A 13,857-nucleotide genomic window follows, 5' to 3' on the forward strand; every position below is an offset into this window, starting at 1 on the left:
GGGAAGGGGTGGGTCCACCCTCGCGACTGGCCTCCCTGGCCAGAGTCCCTGCTCGACGCTGGGGCACCGCGCCCGGTTTCTCCGGAGGGGAAAGTGCAGCTTAGCCTGAGATTAACGGGTTACGGGCCCGCGTAACTGTCCCGGGAGATCAGGGGTACAACACGCAGTCACCAAGACAGCAGGCGGCGAGGGTGGAAGGTTTGGGAAGTGCTCCAGGTCCAACCTGCGTGCTCATTAAAGCCAGGCCCTTACGAAAATGGACAAAGAGGCCGAGAAAGGAGAGATTCCCGCGAAGCTGCAACTTCCCCCTCCGGGCCCCGCGCCCCTGCCTCCCGCTGGTGGCCCCCGGCCTGGCGCCTAGGTGTCCAGCCCGTCGCTGCTCCGGAATGAGCAGGGACTAATGTGGGTTTAGAAGGCGCTTGTCCTGGAAGAGACTGCAGCGGAGCCGGGGAGTCATTGGGAAGCCCTTCTGGCGACCTCACCCAGGTCGGGCACGAGCCGCTCTCGGCTCCCCAGGCTGGCCACCAACAGTCAACCCCTGATCTGACATAAAAAGGATGTATTTTACGAAATCTTGTTCGCTGCTTCCTCTGCAGTGTGGTCTTCCCCTTGAGCGGTGTGGGCAGCCGACTGACCTGCTTCCGGGGCACGTGTAGGCCCCGGCTGCCCTGTCTGCCCAGGCTGCCTCTGGTCCGGGGTTCAGTCTAGACCGATAAAAAGACGTGCAGGCTCCCAGTCAGACACACCTTCCTCTCTCTGTGTGCTCATAGCATTTTAATAACTTGGGAGAAAAGTTTTTCTATACAATTTAAAGATAAGTTGAACTTTATTTTTACATCATGAAATAAGTTGATTACTTTCTCTTATATCACTAAAAGGAAACCAAAAATGAAATCTTACAACGGTGTGATGAGGTAGTGAAATGAATATGTGTTTAAAAGTGTATCTAAAAACTGTAAAGTAAATCAGTGGTGGCCTGAGGATGAGGGGACAGTGACTGGGGATGGCCTAAGGGAACTTTTTGGCAGTGATAAATGTTACACAGGTATGATTGCCCAAACCCCAAAGTTAACTAGAATTTTAAAATGAGAAAAAATTTAAGCAAATTTGCCTTTTTGTCTTTTTATTGGCTAATGAATAAAAACTCCATTGTTACAAAGACAAAGCCACGCACGTGACTTCATGTCTAATTTTGAAACTTAAAAAGATGCCATTTGCTGCTTCAGAACATTCCAGAGAAGATAACTGGAGGAGGGCCCAGTTAGATAATGGCTTTTGAACAGTGATTAGATGTCCACCTCTGTCTTAAAAGATGTTCAATTAGTTTATTCCTTGGAGATCCCCTGGGAGGGAAAGCAAGAAAAGGGGGACTTTTTTTTTTTTTTTTTTAGCTTTTGATATTTACTCTTTGTAGCTGCAACCCCCACCTTTTTTTAAGGTGTTTTCAAAGGAAACTTCTTCACTTGGCATATCCTGGTGCTCAAAAAAATCGTTTCTCTAGGTACAATTCGTGATTTTCATAATTAAGATTTTTAGTTGGGGTGAAATGCCCACTGAAAGAAACACTAATTAGATAACGTTATTTTTGTGCCCTGTCATGCTGAAAACCCAAGCACTGTGAGGTTTGAAAGGCTCAGAAATTGGCAAAGCTCACAGCACACCGACCAAGAAGCTCACTCCTCCCTTCCAAACTCATAATTTCTGATTATCCTATATCAACCCGTTAAAGAGCCTCCTGATGCCTCAAGTTACCTGATGAATTGTGTTTCCAGCTTTTAATTCACTGTTCCACTACAAACCAGATTTTCCTCCTGTAGTTTATTTTTTTTCAATCCCACCAGCACACATGTGGTCAGGCTTTCTTTGCTTGCAGGACCAGCCCTGAGTTAGTAGGGCCTTTCAGAGCTGCCCCCCGCCTACTTTTTAGGAACAATTCCCACTGCTTTCCAGCAGGCATTTTCTAGTCACCCTTCCTACATTAATTTTTAGTTATATGCAAACTCTTGCTAGTCTAGGAATCCTCAGATGTGACCCCGTGAATAATGAGCTGAGGTTTCGTTATGGTTCATGGAAAACGTGAACTGTGTTTCCCTGCAGAAAGTCACCATGTCCATCCTGAAGGTCCACGCCAGAGAGATCTTTGACTCTCGTGGGAATCCCACCGTTGAGGTTGATCTCTTCACCGCGAAAGGTATGTGCCACCTTTGTTGCTATAGTCCCTTGTACCACATTCCATTTTTTAAAGCTTCAAATGACAGAGCCTTAGGCGAGAAACAGCCTGTGGTCTGGAAAGCCTTTCTTTCTGATCTACACGTGCTGGTAGGCTGTGGTGCTGGTAGGCTGTGGTGCTGGTAGGCTGTGCTCCGAGGCTGGGAGGCAAGAGGCCCTTGTGCTTCTTGGTATTTAGAGCACCGCGCAGGTCAGCTCCTAGATCACTGAGGTAGGGAGGTAAGGTGATACCTTGTCCCTAAAAGGGCGCGTCACTCGTTTGCCTCACAGCTTGTTGTGACCAAATAAGTAGGCACGGTGTGGTAGGATGGATCTTCCTTGAAAAGGAAAGAGATTAGGGGGAGTATAAGGGTATATATAGCGCTCTTATCTCGGCTTCCAGAAATCACTCTTAGAGGATCAGGGACAGTTTTTACTTGGGGGTGTTGGGACATTCCAGAGGCTGGTATTTTTACCTCACTATAAGTCCACATAGGAAGAATTTGCCCGCATTCGAAAAGAATAGAATGGGACCCCCTTAAAATGTTCCCTCCTTAATCTTTTTTACTTTAAGAAAATCTAACCCTAGCCCCTGTGTTACCTCCAGCAACATCTCAGCCATTTTCTAAATGGCCCAAGTGCATGAAGTTGGAAAGGGAGCTTCAGGCAGAGAGGCACCCAGTGGTGCCGAGCACAGACCTGCCAGACAGAGCTGAGTCATGGTCTGAATCACAGGCCTGGCAGAGGAACCTCCAGCCCATCCCTTCCTGTCCTGCCTTCCCCCTTGCCCAGAAAGTGAAGGCTCCTCAAGTCTAGATTCATCCAGCAGAAGTCTACCTGTGGTTACTGTGGGGGTTGCCATGAGAACACCATTGCTGCTAGGCATGTGCCTTGTGGATTCTCAGAAGATTGCAAGAATTTCCTTTCAGTTTATGAGATTGGCTCACTTAGAGAGTGGAACTTTCCACTTGGAAATTAACGGACTTTGAACAAGGAAAAAAGACCCAGGGTGCTAAAAGATTGTTGAGAAGGAGGCATTTTCTTTGAAACTCTTTAAAATGACTAAAATTAATGTCTTTTAACATTTAAATGAATGGGACTTTCTCTTTTGTGTTTTAATCATTTTCAGGAAGAATAAAAAGGCCAGGAAATCATAAATTTGTTAAGAACCTTTCATCATATCTTTCTTTCTTAGAATTTATTTTTCAGGCCAGTTTTAGGTTTGCAGCAAAATCAAGTGGAAAGTAGAGTGTTCCCATCTATCCCCCATCCCCACCATCAACACTCTCACCTGAGCAGTAGAGTCAAACCTGCATTGACACGTTATCACCCCAAATCCATAGTTGACCTTCTTCACCTAGACTAACCTTTGTTAGAGTCAAGGCTGCACTGACTCGTTATCAGCCAAAGTACATAGCTGACCGTAGAATCACTCTTACTTCCATCGTGTCTTCTCCTCGTCCAGGGCTGATGGATACAGAGAAACCTAGGGGCTGGATACAAAGAAGAACATGTGGCCCTCTGCTCACACAGTCATGTGGTGACACAAGCATGTAACCAAGTGTGACTGAGATACTTGGTTGGTCTTTTCCTCTTCAGTTGAGTTGCCTTCACATCCCCGCACCCGCCAGTTCTCAGAGGGGAAATCCCTGACAGTTTCAAGAAGGCTGCCTGCACTTCCTGCTCCCCTAACCCTGTCTGCCCCGTGTAACTGGATCTCTGCAGTACCTTTCCTGACCCCGTCTGTCCTCCAAGGACAGCTGCCACTTTCTGCTCCACAGTCTAGGCTTAGCCAGGCGGCTGGCTTCTGTATCTGCAGGACTGGATTGGGTTCTAGTGTCATTAACTCTGCGCCTTTGTTGTCCTTATTCCTTTTCTCTTCCAGCCTGTCCTGTTAGGCAGAGAACCTCCAAATAGCATTCACTGCTGCCTAAGCTGAGGCACATGAGCTGTAGAGATTCCTCTTGAGCCTTCCAAACTTGAAAGCTAGCAACGCGATCTCAGTTGTCTAAGGGAAGCTTAGCAACAGTGCTCTCTAACCAGACTGTCTAAAATAGCTTGGTGTTTCCATGGGTTACTAGCTTCTAGAACATGACAAATCCCGCAAGTGGATTTATGGTGCTTCTGTTGGACTGTGTGGCTGGGGGTGGTCCATGGGCCAGCAGCAGGGCACCACCTGGGAGCTTTCAGAGATGCGGACTCAAATGTCCTGTCATGTCTCAGGATCTGCATTTTAACCCACAGGTGCTGTGTGCGCATGTTAAATCTGGAGAAGCTCTGCTCTAGACCTTTATCTTTAAACTAGAGAGATTCATCAGCTCTGCTGTAGGGTCTTCGGTATAAAGTCATAAAAGCACGGGAGGCCGGAGGAACAGCCATCTTGAGTCTCCCTGATGTTGGGAGGAAGTGACCATTTTCTGAGGGCAGATGCCCTCTGTGCCGGGAGGGATCTGAGAGCTATTGCTTAATCATTAGTAAACATTTCCCCCCCTCCCTCTCTCAACATCCAGGTCTCTTCAGAGCTGCTGTGCCCAGTGGCGCCTCAACTGGAATCTATGAGGCCCTGGAGCTCCGGGACAATGATAAGACGCGCTACATGGGGAAAGGTGAGCACAGACCCAGGCCGGCTCAGCCCTGGCGGCCATGGCCTCCCTCCTCCCTGCAGCTCGCATCTGGGGGCAGAAGACCTCTGATTTGGCCCAGGGTGTGGACGGCGAGCATGTGTACCGCCCAAGGGGGAGAGAGCTGGCTGACTGATGCCAGGGTCCCTGAGCCTGTAACCCAGGGCAGGCGCTTTCACTCTTCTTTCTCCTGCGATTTGTCTCCAGTCTGTGAAGAACTCCTGGTTGGGCCAGGGAACGAGGGAGAAGAAGACACGTTAGCTAGTCCTCAGGAGAAGCCTCTCGTCCTCCAGGAGGGCTCTGAGGGCCTTCCCGGCCGGCTGGCCTCTTGCTGGGGTGTGGTCTCGGGGTGGAGGCTTCCGACTCATCATGGATAGAGCAGTCGTTGTCTCTCTGGCAGAGGCCAGGTCACAGAAAAGCAGACAGGGCTGGACTGCACTCTCCATGGAGCAGTGTCACCCCGGGCATGCGAATTGGTTCTGGAGAGAAGGCCGGAGCACAGGCTGTGTCATGGTTCATGGCCCTCCCAAGGGCCACACTGTAAGGAGATGGAGGGCACGAGTTGGCTGCCAGCCTTCCAGGGGAGGGAGATGAGGAAAATGGTCCAGGGACACTGCATCGGAGGGGCAGCAGCGAGTGAGGTCAGGTTGAAGGGGACACAGGGCCAGGGTCACGGCGGCTCCACTGCAGGGGGGCAGCTTCTGTAAAGAGCTCTCCTGAGGGGTCTCGCTGGCAGCCCAGGTGGACTCCTGCCCAAGGCAGGAGGACCGCGCCCCACCCCAGTTAGGATGAGGCCGAATGCATGGTCCCCACTGCCTTCTCCCCACCTTCCTGTTTCCTCTCTTTTTCTCACTCAGCGCCCTTCACAAACCTGTTCTCTTCTGAGTCTTTCTTTTTTCCTTCTCTGTCAATCTCTGCTGGTCAGGTGTCTCCAGACCCGTTAAGTATATTAACGAGTTCCTGGCGCCAGCCTTGTGCACACAGGTAATACACGGGGCGTCCTTTAGCCTCTGCAGCTGGCCTGTCCAGTGCATGGTCTTGCCAACTAACCTCCCTCCAGACACTGTTTGGCGGCTCTGTGTGTGGCTCTAACCCCTGGGGGTCCTAGGTAAGAGCACTCAGACTGGGCCAGAAAGCCCTCCGATTCCGGGAGGAGAGGGCCAGGGGTCCCATTGAAGGTCTCTGGTGGGCTCTGAATACCTGGGTGAATATGGTGAGCGGTTCTCCAGCAGTGCTGCTCAAGCCTCTCATCAGCGTCGGTAATTTGATTTGATTATTCCTTCTAGGTGTCTCAAAGGCTGTTGAGCACATCAATAAAACTATTGCGCCTGCCCTGGTTAGCAAGGTAGGACCCGCCTCCTGATGACTAATGTATATTAATGCTATCAGAGCGCTGCCGCCCAGTCCAGGCCGGGGGGCTTTCCTGTTTACAGAAGAGCTTATTCTGAGAGCTAAAGAAGCTGGTGGGCTTCCCTGTCGTGCATGCGAATTACTTGGCCTTTGCTGACCTGCCCTCTGCCTGTGTGGCCATGTCTAACAGAGCATGGAACTGGATCCGAGGGACAGGAGGCTCCAAGAGCCTTGATGTTTCCCAGCAATGATCTAGACCTCTGGGGAGTTAAGATCCAGATTTTAAGGGTGGCTCCCAGGGATGTTGAATGTAGTACCCATTTAGTGGCGACTGACTGGTTTTTTTCATGAGCTGTGGAATTATATGTTTAAACAGCAGAACTCTTGTTAAATAAAATCCTATTTGGAGCCTCAATATGGCAAACAGATATAAGTAGAGCTGCTGTAGAGGAAGTGGGGCTGGGGACCTCACAGCCCAACCTGCTCAGCTACTTTTTTGTCGCTTTTATCCTCCCTCCAGCCCCTCCCTCCCAGATTCCTATGGCCTAGCCTGGCCTCATGGGTCCTCCTTGGTGTGGTCCCTCTCCTAGCTCCACTCTGTGCCCATGGCAAGTGGCACCTCTGCTGGTTCTATTCCCAGCTTACCTGGGGATTGGTCCCCAGGCAGAGTTTCCATCACTGCTCTGCCGTCCCAGCCTCCCGGCCCCCTCCACACACAAGAAAGATGATAAATAATTTGCTGTTGTGAAGTTTTTAAAGTAATGTTGACTTTTATTTCATTACTTTGAGCCAGTTTTTAAGATGCCAATTTGGTTACTTTATAGCTCTCACAAAAAGTATTCATTTTGGTCAGTTATCAAACATTTTGGGGATTTCCCTGGCAGTCCAGTGATTAAGACTCCACACTCCCAATGCAGGGGACCTAGGTTTGATCCCTGGTCAGGGAACTAAGATCCCACATGCTGCACACAACCTGGTGTAAAACATTAAATAAAGATTATTATTATTTTTTTATTTTGGCCTTGTGGACTACCTACCATCAGATACTCAGACGTCCTCATTGAGGACAGCTGAGTGACAGCAGAAACTGACTTTGGTGAGCACAGTGCTTCAAATAAAGAACAGTGAGTTCTGCTGTTTTACAGCCCCCAAAGTCAAAATGCTGGGAGAATTACGTGATGCTCTTACAGCCTGTGAAGGGCAGTATTGTGTCTCCCTGTTTTCTCCTGACATGGATAAGCACAGAACCGACCTGGGCTTTGCACGGTTCCCAGGGCTGGTGGCTCTGTGACAGGAGGGCCCAGGGCGTGCGGGTAGAAGCACCATTCCGTCCAAGCAGCTCACCCTCCCTTCTCCCTGCAGAAGCTGAACGTCGTGGAGCAGGAGAAGATCGACAAGCTGATGATAGAGATGGATGGCACAGAAAATAAGTGTGAGTGGCCCAAGGGGAACCTTTGCAGGATGGTCGTGGCTTCTCCTGAAGACTCTTGAAGTCCCTTGGGGAGAGGTCATGTCCCTAACGATGAGTTATGTGACCAGATAGCTGTGGTCCTTGCCTCGCGTTCATAAATTACATTTTTAAATATCAGGAGTACAGCCAGCTGACAGCAGCAGGTGTGGAGGGTTACTCAGAAGAGGCCTGTGCTTTAGGTAGTCTAGCAATTTGCGGAACTTGCTAGAGTTCCGTAGACCAAAGAAAGGGCTTTCTCTTTGGGTGAAGAGCAGATGAATGTATGTGGGAAGAAGGCTGTTGTATTTCTGGTGTGACAGAGATGAAGAGGTTCAGAATACAATCCAGGGCTCACACAGTGGTGGTCCAGGCGGGAATGCCAGCTGGAGGAAGGCTGGTGGGTAAGACATACCTTCATTTAACTCTGTTCTGTTCCAGCCAAGTTTGGTGCGAACGCCATCCTGGGCGTGTCCCTGGCTGTCTGCAAGGCTGGTGCTGTGGAGAAGGGGGTGCCCCTCTACCGCCACATTGCCGACTTGGCTGGCAATGCTGAGGTCATCCTGCCAGTTCCGGTGAGTAGCTGGTTTGAGCTTCCCGTGTGCAGAGGAGGGAGTGTTTGCTTTCTCAGGGGGACCTGAGACCTCCCGCCTCTCCAGTTCATCCATATGTGACCCTCCAGCACGAGGGTACGAGCAGGCTCTGCGGGTCTCGGCTGCAGACACCTCTGCCAGTGCCGGCTGACAGTGACCTTGAGCGGTGACCCGGCTGCCCTGCACGCATCTCCTTAATTGTCGATGGGAGAGGCACTCTATACTTGTCTTGTTGGATTGTGTGCACCTGTGGTGCTGGCCGCAGTGCACTGATGCATGGGCTCCATGCGGGAGCCGGGCATTGTGGGTCTGCTGGGGGCAGGGAGACCCTCCGGGCCGGGAGCTATACTCCTCTCTCCCCACAGGCTTTCAATGTCATCAACGGTGGCTCTCATGCTGGCAACAAGCTGGCCATGCAGGAGTTTATGATCCTTCCTGTTGGGGCCGAAAACTTCCGGGAGGCCATGCGCATCGGAGCAGAGGTTTACCACAACCTGAAGAATGTCATCAAGGAGAAATATGGGAAGGATGCCACCAACGTGGGAGATGAGGGCGGCTTTGCCCCCAACATCCTGGAGAACAAAGAAGGTAGTGGCTCCAGGGGAGCCCCCACCCTGGGCACCGCGGTGCCCCTCCCGACCCCCAGTCTGCCTTTTCCACCTTCCATTCATCAAGTACCAAATCGCAAAACCCTTTGTGATTTAAGAAACTAGCACTTCCTTTAAAAAAAAAAAAAAGAGGTTTTCTTATTAATTTGACTTCTGAATGGCCCGATGATTTGCTTAAACTGGGCTGTCAGTGGGCTCGAGAAGCAGTTTGTTCTCCTACCATCCTTGCTCCCCAGCGATGGCAAAAGTGTGCAGCCTGCTCCCTGTTTAAGGATACTGGCATGCTGAGGTTTCAGGTCATTCAGCCGCAGTAATGCCGCACATGCTTTGTTTCACTTTGAATCCTTAGATGCAGAATTAAATGTGAGAGTTGAATAGAGGATACAGAAGTCTTAGGAGAAGAATTCATGGCTGAGTTTTCTGTTTTAGAAGAAAAGGTTAGGGTTGCAAGCATATTTCATGGGCTTAAGGGATGGTTAGTGGAAGGAAAGGTCCATCCTGACCTTTGGGTGAATCATACACAATAGCTGACATTCAACTATTATAACTTATAAAAACCCAGCCGTTTCACGTGGTTTGAATCTTGGGCACCTTTGCTGTGCAACAGTAGCCAGTGTCTTGGTCAGTTTCCCTATAGGCAGTGCTCCTGAGTGAGGCTGACCCTAAGCCTGGACCTGGATAGCAGAGCCACAGCGTGGGGTTCCCTGTCAGTCCACTGGGCTCCCTCTTGGATCGCAGCCTTGTTGTTCAGTCACTTAAATCGTGTCTTGACTCTTTTCAATCCCGTGGACTACAGCATGCCAGGGTTCCTGTCCTTCACCCTCTCCTGGAGTTTGCTCAGATTCATGTCCATTTAGTCGGTGATGCTGTCTAATCATCTTATCCTCTGTCTTGGCTCTATTTAAAGCCCGTTCTTCGGGACAGCTGATCTCAGCTGGTCACTGTAACTGTATCTTGGCCAGCACAGCTGTTCTTTGGTGCTAAATTTGGGAGCGTTTGTCAGTGAAAAAGCCTCTGAGAGTCAGTTTCCAACTTGGCCATGCACTTGTGGCCCTGAGCAAAGGTTTCTTGCCCCAGAACATAAAAAGGTTCCTGGAATCTTGATACTGGTGGTTGGGGCCAGAGCACCTTATCCTCCCTATGTTATGGTTCCCACTGGGCAGAGCTGGCCTGGTCTCCAAATTCGTCACCACCATCTCTTTCCAGCCCTGGAGCTGCTGAAGAATGCCATCGGCAAGGCTGGCTACAGCGACAAGGTCGTCATCGGCATGGACGTAGCTGCCTCTGAGTTCTACAGGTCGGGCAAGTATGACCTGGACTTCAAGTCGCCCGATGACCCCAGCAGGTACATCACACCCGACGAGCTGGCCAACCTGTACAAGTCCTTCATCAGGGACTACCCAGGTGAGTGTTCCCAGGGCATCTGCGGGTGTGAGTGGCGGGTAGCGCCCCCGCAGTGGCGACATGGTGTGAGCGCCTGTGTCGCTGTCACAACAGCCTCCTGAATAAGCAGATGTGAGGCAAAGACTGCCGGGCACTCCTGCACACGGGAGAGGGGACACTGAGGCAGAGAGTGGGTTAGCACTTGCCCAGGGGCGCTTGGCCAACAGTGGCACAGGTGTTCACACCAGGCAGGGCCTGAGTGCCCGTGTCTAGCGTTGAGCGCCTTGGTGGAGATGGGGCTGGGACGCGCACCCCAGTATCACCCCTCTGGGTCCTCAGCCCTGTTCTTACTCTCGGTGGCACTAAACTGAGAACCCCTTGGGCAGCAGGTTTTCTGCCTCCACGACCATGGGATTTCAGCATTGCAATTACTGTGCTCCCTGTCACAGGAGGGCTGGGTAGGGCGGACTCCTTCCAGGACTTGCTTTAGGGACAGGCTGTCTGCAGGTGGGAAGGGTGAGGCCAGGTGAGCCTCAGTTCGGGGGAGGTGGGGCTCCAGTGGTGTTGCTGGTCAGCAGCCTGGGAGGCCACCCTGATGAAATACACTCTACTGTCCGCAGTGGTGTCTATCGAGGACCCCTTCGACCAGGATGACTGGGAAGCTTGGCAGAAGTTCACTGCCAGCGCAGGGATCCAGGTGGTGGGGGATGACCTCACGGTGACCAACCCCAAGCGGATCGCCAAGGCCGTGAGCGAGAAATCGTGCAACTGCCTCCTGCTGAAAGTGAACCAGATTGGCTCTGTGACCGAGTCCCTGCAGGCGTGAGTGCCCTCCCTCCAGGGGCAGCTGTTGTGAAGAGAGGGGCCTGAACCTGGTGGTGGGGAGGGGGCTCCTGGTTGGAACTCCTGGTGGCATTTAAAGTTAGTGATGGCCCCCAGGGGACCGGGACATTTGGCAGCTGTGGCCTGGTCCTGACCGCTGGATGACCGTGCACTCAAGATTCCATCTCACATGGAGAAAGTCGGCACACACACACCTCTCTCTCGAGGAGGCTAAACCCACTAGGTTTCCAAATGTGACTACAGGGCAGAGAACGTCCTTGGGCCTTTAGGGGAGGTTGAAGGTTATCCTCGTCCCAGCAGTTGAGGGCTCGGGAGGGGCTGCAGTGCCTGAGCCGTGGAGCCATGCCAATCTGGTTTTCTCTGGCTCCTAGGTGCAAGCTGGCCCAGTCCAACGGGTGGGGCGTCATGGTGTCTCATCGCTCCGGGGAGACTGAGGACACCTTCATTGCTGACCTGGTGGTGGGGCTGTGCACGGGGCAGGTAAGGAGCTCCCTGACACGAACACAGATCTGGGGTGGGGGTGGAGAGAACGGAGTCCTGGGCGCCTCCTTCCCCCCTTCCCAGGCCAGAGAGCCTCCTTAAGGCCTTGCTGTCTCTACGCCTGGCACCCTCCCCTTGCCCAAAGCTTCCGAGAGGATTCAGTGTCCACTGTAAGCAGCTGTGGCCTTGGTTTTCTCCTTCCAGATCAAGACTGGTGCCCCTTGCCGATCCGAGCGCTTGGCCAAGTACAACCAGATCCTCAGGTAAGAAGCTGCCCACGCTGAGTGTGGGTTTGGTCCCCAGGAGGAGCCCGTCTGTGCTCTGCGGTACGAGGTGGGTCAGGCGCCCTGGCCCCAGTGGTGGTAGGTTGGGGCCAGTCAGGCACCTGATAGCCCTGCCCTGGATCGGGCCTGCTCCGCACGACTGCCTGGTGGCTCCTGGTGGGAGAGGGAACTGCTCCCCTCTGGACAATTGCAACCTAGAATTTGGGGGAGCTACAAGGAGGCCTTAGTGATTCTCTGACTCTCCAGCCTTGTTTTGTGAACAGGATAACAGAGCTCAGAGAAAGAAAGAAAAGTTGCTGAAGGGCAAACGGCAGGGTTTCCAATGTTCAGCTCCTTCGGACACTCTAGTCTCTCCCCTTTCTGTCCTTGAGAAGCTTTGCCTTTAAACACAGGGTGACCTGCTCTTCTGTTCTTTTCTTCCAGTCTTGAAGGGAAAAGGAACATCTGTTTCTTAAGTCCTCCCACATTACCCCATCTTTAAAACTTTCTCCTGGAAAATGCCAAACATATAAAATATAAGTGAATAATAGACCGTACTTCCTCTCCATCACGTGCATGCACCCGCTGTTCGTATTCCTCCGTGTTTTGTCTCTACACCCTTTTCTGAGAATCTTAAAGCAAATTCCAGGTATTTTGTGATTTCACTTGTGTATATTTCAGATAAAGCCTTACTTTTGTTTTTTAACATAACCACTCTACCATGATGGTTCCCACGATTAGTGGTAATTTCTTAGTGTCAACATTGGGTCTGTTCATCTAGCCTGTCTCCTCTCTCGTCGCTAAGTGACTTTTTTTTTTGACATCAGGATCCAAACAAAGTTCACACTGATAAGTGCCCCCGCCTTTTTGCCCTGTACCACTTATTAGTTCAAGAAACTGGGTTATCCTTTCATTTTAAAAATCTTTTTTCTTTTTCTTTTTTAAGTATTCTAAGAAGTCACAGTCCTACCATTTATATTAGGAAGGCAGGGCAGGAAGGAGAACAGGTGCATGAGGAGAGCCCAGATGTTCTATTCCTGGTGTCTCCAAGAAGCTCAAATTTAGGGATTAGTCGGGCAGACTGAGCGAGGGTTGAGTCCCCAAGTTCCTAGCAAGAAGTGTGTCCTTGACGACCTCTCTGGGTGGGAAAATTTATTGCATTGAAGTTTGACATCTGTCTTTCTCTCCCCATCTCTCTTTCTGCTTCCTAAGAATTGAAGAGGAACTGGGCAGCAAGGCCAAGTTTGCCGGCAGGAGCTTCAGAAACCCGCTCGCCAAGTAAGCTGTGGGTGGGCGAGCCCCTGCAGTCACTCGTTGGCTCCTTAGACCTGCATCTGATGTCACCGAGCAGTGTGAGGCCCCCGCTGATGCCCACAGGGGCCTCTGGTAGTTACCTGCCCTCTCCTCGTCCTGTGACGTCCCCGCTGCTTCCTTAGACCTGCTACAGAAGCCATGCCTGACCATCTGGAGCCCTGCTGGAAACCCTAGCTCTGTAATCACGTACTTGGCCCAAATCATTGTTCTTCTCACCTCGCTCCCACCAAGTATCCAGAGCCACATGTATCTAGGTTGTCATCTCTGAGGTGTCCAGTGGGTTCATGTGCAAAATAAAAAGGCCTGAGTGACCCGTATATATATGCCCTGTGTGTATGAAGTGGTGTCTGAGCCTGTCCTCACATCTTGGATATTCAGGAAGCACCTCTACAAGAACCAGAGGCTTTGTGTCAGGGTAGAAGGAACAGGAGTTTGTGGAGGATGTTGTATAAGTCCTTGGGGAGGGGATGCTGGGGAAAAAGTGACAGGGGGTCAACCTGTGCCCTGCAGCAGAGGCTGGGCCAGTGCCAGGAGGCAGGGCCTGACTTCAGGACCAAGCTTGTTGGGGAGAGAAAAATGCAGAGCTCTCACAGGGTACCTCAAAAGAGGCTAAATAAGTTAAAATTTACTTCATTCCTTATTTTCATCTGCCTGATCTCAAGTGCTCAGAAGCTCCATGTCGCTGATACCCACTGCCTTGGGTACTGCAGGTATGAAGTGCTGGCATTGCAGAAAGCACTGTCTGGA

The 13,857-nt window shown here is 51.3% G+C and overlaps 1 protein-coding gene across 1 annotated transcript in view; it reads left to right on the plus strand.

Moving 5' to 3' along the window:
* Positions 1–13,433, plus strand: part of ENO1 (enolase 1, (alpha)) — a 13,715-nt gene extending 282 nt beyond the window's left edge. Inside the window, exons 2-12 of the mRNA XM_010849933.1 lie at positions 2,098–2,191; positions 4,719–4,814; positions 6,116–6,174; positions 7,542–7,611; positions 8,068–8,201; positions 8,585–8,807; positions 10,034–10,231; positions 10,831–11,032; positions 11,425–11,533; positions 11,738–11,796; positions 13,009–13,433. Of these exons, the coding sequence (XP_010848235.1) occupies positions 2,107–2,191; positions 4,719–4,814; positions 6,116–6,174; positions 7,542–7,611; positions 8,068–8,201; positions 8,585–8,807; positions 10,034–10,231; positions 10,831–11,032; positions 11,425–11,533; positions 11,738–11,796; positions 13,009–13,078 (1,305 nt within the window). The 5' untranslated portion in view covers positions 2,098–2,106 and the 3' untranslated portion in view covers positions 13,079–13,433. The remainder of the gene's footprint in view (positions 1–2,097; positions 2,192–4,718; positions 4,815–6,115; positions 6,175–7,541; positions 7,612–8,067; positions 8,202–8,584; positions 8,808–10,033; positions 10,232–10,830; positions 11,033–11,424; positions 11,534–11,737; positions 11,797–13,008) is intronic.
* Positions 13,434–13,857: the final 424 nt, after the last annotated feature.

Source organism: Bison bison, unplaced genomic scaffold (genome assembly GCF_000754665.1).
Source record: "Bison bison bison isolate TAMUID 2011002044 unplaced genomic scaffold, Bison_UMD1.0 scf7180017864289, whole genome shotgun sequence".
NCBI lineage: Eukaryota > Metazoa > Chordata > Mammalia > Artiodactyla > Bovidae > Bison > Bison bison.